Genomic DNA, 6,000 nt, shown 5'->3' with positions numbered 1-6,000 from the left:
CTTCCTTCCTTCCTTCCTTCCTTCCTTCCTTCCTTCCTTCCTTCCTTTCTTTCTTTCTTTCTTTCTTTCTTTCTTTCAATTTAAGTATTTTTCCATGGTTACATGAGTCATGTACTTTCCTTTCCCTTTTCCTCTTCCCTTTCCCAGAGCCTTGTCAGTCCATTCTTGAAATTGAGCTTCAGAGTTTGGAATTCTGTCCTATCCTGTACTAGTTTATGTTTGCCTTTCCCCTCCCTTTTCTCCTTCATGAAAGAGGGTCAGGGTTGCAGAAGAACATACTGAAATGGAATGACATTCCTTCTCTTTTCTAATATCTCATATTCTTATAATGCCTTCTACTTTACAAAAGGTTTTCCATAAAAGAACTTAGTGCAGCAAGAAGTACAAGTATTAGTATACACTTATATATAATATGATGGAGAAAATAAGGCTTGGAAGGGTGATTGGGAATTGCCCAAGGTTACATAATCAGTGTGGTGTGGGAACTGGGGGTGGACCTGGGAATAAAACCAGATCCCTCCACGGATTCCAAATTCAATGTCCTTTTCTCTCTATTCAAACAAACAAATTATCCTGTCTCTTTCATACAGTTTGCTTCAGTGGCATCTCTACTTGTGAAGAAATGACTTCATTTCTTTAATTCTGCAAGACTTCAGAGAAACAAAACATGTCCCTCTGTTTTGATCTTTCCTTCCAAAAGAGAGGGGATATATAGTGTACTGAGACTTCATGGATACTAAAAATGGAGTTTCTTCTCATTCACAGTGTTTCATGAGTAAATGAATTAAGGCTAAGACAGACCATAGCTCTGGGTCATTTGATTGTGTCATCTTCATCTTCATCTTTTTTGTTTGTTTTTGTTTTGTTCACAAAGCACTCATTCTGGATAAGCTGAAAATGGGAAGCAACTGCTGGTCACTTATCTCTTTCATCAAAGGGCTAGGGAAGAATATGTTCCATAGGCCCAACCTTACTTATCCTGAGAGTCAGCAAACTAGTTTGGTCTCCAATCTCTGAACTTCAAATCCTGACCCCTCTCCTGAGCTCTGGCCCAGCATCTCCAACTGTCTGCTAAATACTTGTTTATACTACTATCTACTTCAAACTCAACATATTTTATGTCTCAAGTAGACTATAAGTCTCTTGGGGGTAGAGACTGTTGAGTTTTTGTATCACAAGAATGTTGCATAGAGTAGATACTTTAAAAACTTGTTAAATCAGGGCAGCTAGGTGGCTCAGTGTATAGAGAGCCAGACTTGGACAAGGGAGTTCTTGATTTATAAATTGACCTTAGACACTTCCTAGCTGTGTGACCCTGGACAAATCACTTTACCCCAGTTTCCTAGCCCTTACTGCTCTTCTGCCTTGGAACCAATTCATGGTATTGTTTCTAAGCTAGAAATTAAGAGTTTAAACAAAACAAAACTTGTTAACCAACCAACACAAATATCCCAATTGGATAAGTAGTCCAAGAATATTGAGCATTGATTAATTTAAGTTGTTAGTATGGCCTAGGAAGGGCAGACAGATGGTACATTGGATAGAGGGCAGAGCCTGAAGTCAGGAAGACGTCTTCTTGAGCTTGACTGGCCTCAGTTGTGACTCTGGGAAAATCACTTACCCTTTTTATCCTCAGTTCCTCGTTTGTAAAATGAGCTGGGGAAGGAAATGGCAAACCACTCCAGCGTATTTGCCAAGGAAACCCCAAATGGAGTCATAAAGAGTCAGATATGATTGGAAGGAAAGGACAGCAACAAATACACTACCCACTGTGTTAAGCACTGGAGATACACACTATTCTTGACCCAAAGGAACTCACACTTTTGTGAGGGAGACAATATTTAAATAACTATCAATGTATTACATTTACTAATTTACTATAGTTCTGAGTTTACTACAGAGGAAATAGAAGATAATTTTGGAGGGAAGATAATAGCAATGTTGAGTAGGAAAGAACCTGAGAAAAGTCTCCTTCAGAAACTGGGATTCAAGCTGAATCTTAAAGAAAATTAGGGAAGCCAGTGAACAGAGGGAAGGAAGGAGAGAATTTTAGGTATGGGGTATAGACAGTGAAATGGGATGGAGTTAAGAGATGGAGTCTCCTGTTTGAGGAACAGGAAGAAGACCAATGTGCTAGTATCACAAAGGGGAGTAAAATGTAAAAAGAACAGAAAGATAGATTAGAGGATTTAATTTTTTTTCTGGAAGTAATAAGGATCTATTGGAATTTATGGGGTAGTTGGGGGAGAAGTAGGGCATGAGGAATGTGCTTTAGGAAGGTCATTTTGGCACCTGAATGAGGGAAGGACTGGAGTGGAGAGAGACTTGAGACAGAGAGCCAACTAGGGGATTAGTGTAGTAGTCCAGGCTTGAGATAATGAGAGCCTGTACAAAAGTGGTTATTGAAGTGGAGAGAAGGGAATGTATACAAAAGATGTTGTGAATGTAGAAAGTACAAGATTTAAAAACAGATTAGATAACTGGAGTGAGTACAAGTGAGAATGACACTAGAGTTTCCCTGACATGGGGAGGTTCAGAAGAATGGGGCTTAGAGTAAAAGTCATGAGTTCATGTTAAATGTGAAATATATATGAGACATCTAGTTCAAGATGTGTAATAGGCAGTTGGTAGCATGAGACTGGAGGGTCAGGAAAAAAGTCAGAACTAGAATAGTTCTGGGAAATATCTGTTCTTACTCCGAATCTTATCTTAGACATTTACCAGTTGTGTGACCCTAGGCAGGTCATTTGATCTGTTTGCCTCACTTTCCATATCTGTAAAATGGTTTAATTGTTGTTATGGGGATCAAATGAGATAATTGTAAAGCACTTAGCACATAGTAAGTGACATATAAATGTTAGCTATTATTATTATCTACACAGAGATATTTAAATCCACTGGAGATGATGAAATCACCAAGTGAAGAAGTATAGAATAAGGAGAGGACCCATAAACCATGATTCCTCTTCTTTTCTTCTCTATTTTTCTCAAAAGTAACAAGCACTCAAATGCCTTGGAACAGTAATGCCGTAGTATGATTTTTGTCTTTTCCCTTTCTCTTATCCTACCAAGTTAAGTTGGTTCTGCTTCCATAGAATATCTCACATATGTCTGCTCTTGCAATTCTAATCTAACATTGTCTACTTGTCTTACTAGGTCTAATCTTACTATTGTTATCATAGTACAACCTCCTTATTGCTATCTGCGTAAACTATTATAATAGTCTTCTAACTAGTCTTCCTTCCTCTAATCTCTTCCTTCAATTCACTTTTTATGCTTTTGTCAGATTAATATTCCTTTAGCACTTCCTTGATCATACTATTTTTCTTGTCAAAAGCTTTCAATTTCTCCTCATTGCTTAATAAAGTCTAAACTCCACGGCTTAGTATTAAAGGACTTTCTCAGTCTATTACTACACTACTTTTTCCAGTCTTCTCTCATAATCATGCCAAATGTAGCTACTTGTTATTCTCCATGCAAGTCCTGTGCTTTCCTCCCTCAATGCCTTTTAATCTGAACTTGTAATGATCTTCTCTGCCTATTGAAATCCTCCCCATCCTTTGAGATGTGATTAAAATGCATCTACTTCCATAATGCCTTTAAAAAACATTTTATGTATATACAGATGTTTATGTGGAGGATTGTCTATACAGAGACAATTGATGTTTTTCTGTTATTCAGAATCTGGGTTCCTTTTGGCTATCTTTTACAGTTTTCTGGTTGTTGTGTACTTTGTCTTTTTGGCTCCAACTATTTAATTTTGCTTCTTTTCATAACAACCTTCCCATGTGAATTCCTCATATTCATTATTTCTTGCTGCACAAATTCATTGTGTACATTGGATTCAATGTACATTACCTGGATATAGCATAGTTTTTTTCCAGTTATTTTCTAACTGATGGGCACTTGTTTTGCTTTTAGTTCTTTGCTACCACAAAGAATGCTGCTATTGAATTTTTTGGCATATATTGGACCTTTGTTTCTATATTTGATTTTTTTCTTTGACCCCATAATTGTAATTTTATTGCAATTCCAGTCCATTAGGTTGCTTGATCTGGGTAGAATTCTCTTGGTAAAGTATGGCAAACTGGTTCATATATGTCAATTGATCTAGGACCTTGTCTTTGTGGGTATCCCCTGCAACAGTACAGATTCTAACTTTTTTAGAGGCTTCTCAAAATGCTAGCCCTTTCTATTTTTCCTCTATTAGGATCTACCCTCCTGCTGAAAGCCGTCTTCTGGCTCTTTTAGTATTTTTCATTGTAGCTCTTGGGCTTTCCATTCAATTGTGCCCACCTCTTTTTCATAAAGCCCAGTCCATTGCTGACTGATTCATGGATTTACAAGATTTTATATCTGGAAAAGATTTTAGAAACCCTTTTATTTTATTGACGAGCATTTTGGTTTGTAGTTTTCATGCACTTTATTTCTATTTTTGTTTTGTAGTTACTTGTGTGCACACTCGATTTACCTCCTGAGTGTCAGCTCCACACCATGGCAGTGAAGAGCACCTTTCTGAATCTTTGCAGTCATCCCGTAGCATTAATGTTCTTTACTCAGATGGGTCATAATGACTACTGCTGATGTTGTTACTCTGTGTCGGTTTTTGTTAATGGTGAAGATAATGAAATTGCTGGGACCCAGAGAGGAGAAGTGATTTACTCCCGGTCTCACAGTTTATTATATAGACAGTCATTAGAAAATGAGTCTTCTGACTACGTATTAAATTTTTTCCACAGACGCTAATTTATTGCTTAAATTCTCCCTGTTGCAGCCTTTTCCTCTTCCTGTTTTTTAAATGTATTTTTCTATCTGATCAACTCTGTTATCTTCTGGAACCGATTAAGGAAGTGGCCATTGGGAGCCTAAAACGAAAGGGAAGATTTCCCTTTACAAAGATGGCAGGATGCGCCTGCCCTCTACCAAGATGGAGGCTGAGCAGGCGGGGCAGTCCAGAGCACTCACATGACATTTATGGTCCCGCCCCTCCCCCCTACTGGTTTCCCCCACCCGCCTCCGATCTTGATTCCGGATTGGTCCGGTTCCAGCACCTCCAGCCGGCCTTGTTGTGGGGTCGGCTACGGGCTCTCGCCACTTCCGGTGGGGAGGGGCGGTTGGGATGGAAGGCTGAGTGAACGGCTCCGGGGGAAAGAGCGAGCGGGATGCGCTTCGAGGTGGTAGCGGTGCTGGAACCTCGGACTGCTCGGCGGCCGCCGCGGCGGCGTCTCCCTTAACTGGACAACGAGCTGAACGCCACGGCCATAGAGCTCTGTTCCCCAGCACCCCGTCCTCTGGAAGCCCCGCAGGGACCCCGTTTGGGCCTGCCCGCCCCTCCCTCAAGAGGCTGGACTTGAGCTTTCCCAGGCCGCTCCGCTTGTGGGCCCGTGGGCCACGGAGCCTTGGCCGCGGCTGGCCACTGCCGCTTCGGGAAGGGAGAGGGCGCTTGCTGCACGAAGCTAGCCGGATCGGACCGGCCCTCGGCGGGGAGTTGCCCCGGCAGCCAGGCCCCTCAGCACGGGCAGGGCCAGGGCCAACTCAAGGGCTAGGCTAGTTAGCAAGCCGCAAGGGCAGGATTGGGGGCCGCTTTTGGCCTGGGGACCCCTCCCCCCAACCCTCACCGGGCCGTGGTCTTCGGCAATTGCTAGGGTGGGGGTCACTTTATTGATGTTTCCCGGTGATTTTTTAGTCTAACTTCGGGATCTGGGGGAGCATATGGGTTTTGATGGATTTTGGGGGCATTCCAATGGTCTCCTGATGTGCCAGGATGTGGGATTGAGGAGGGCGTCCTTATTTTAGAGGGCCTGGGGTATGTTTTGAGGGTGGTTGGTGGTGTTGGTATAGTATTTAATTTTATTTGGATGGGTGGGGGAATTCCCCAACCTGCTTTGGACCATGACATGAACTGTGAGAGGGGGAACCTGAAGCTCAAGAGTCAAATCACCTGAAAGGCCTCCTGGCCAACATGGTAAGTGTGTGCAGCATCATCCCACTGAATGGGGG

The 6,000-nt window shown here is 41.9% G+C and overlaps 1 protein-coding gene across 1 annotated transcript in view; it reads left to right on the top strand.

The window, feature by feature from the left end:
* The first annotated feature begins 5,742 nt into the window (after window positions 1-5,742).
* XPO6 (exportin 6) overlaps window positions 5,743-6,000 on the top strand; it is a 115,811-nt gene continuing 115,553 nt past the window's right edge. Inside the window, exon 1 of the mRNA XM_044656758.1 lies at window positions 5,743-5,965. Coding sequence (XP_044512693.1) covers window positions 5,963-5,965 — 3 coding nt within the window. The 5' untranslated portion in view covers window positions 5,743-5,962. The remainder of the gene's footprint in view (window positions 5,966-6,000) is intronic.

The sequence above is a fragment of the Gracilinanus agilis genome, chromosome 1, assembly GCF_016433145.1.
Source record: "Gracilinanus agilis isolate LMUSP501 chromosome 1, AgileGrace, whole genome shotgun sequence".
In the NCBI taxonomy this organism is placed as follows: Eukaryota; Metazoa; Chordata; class Mammalia; order Didelphimorphia; family Didelphidae; genus Gracilinanus; species Gracilinanus agilis.
This window is presented reverse-complemented; position numbering and strand designations above follow the sequence as displayed.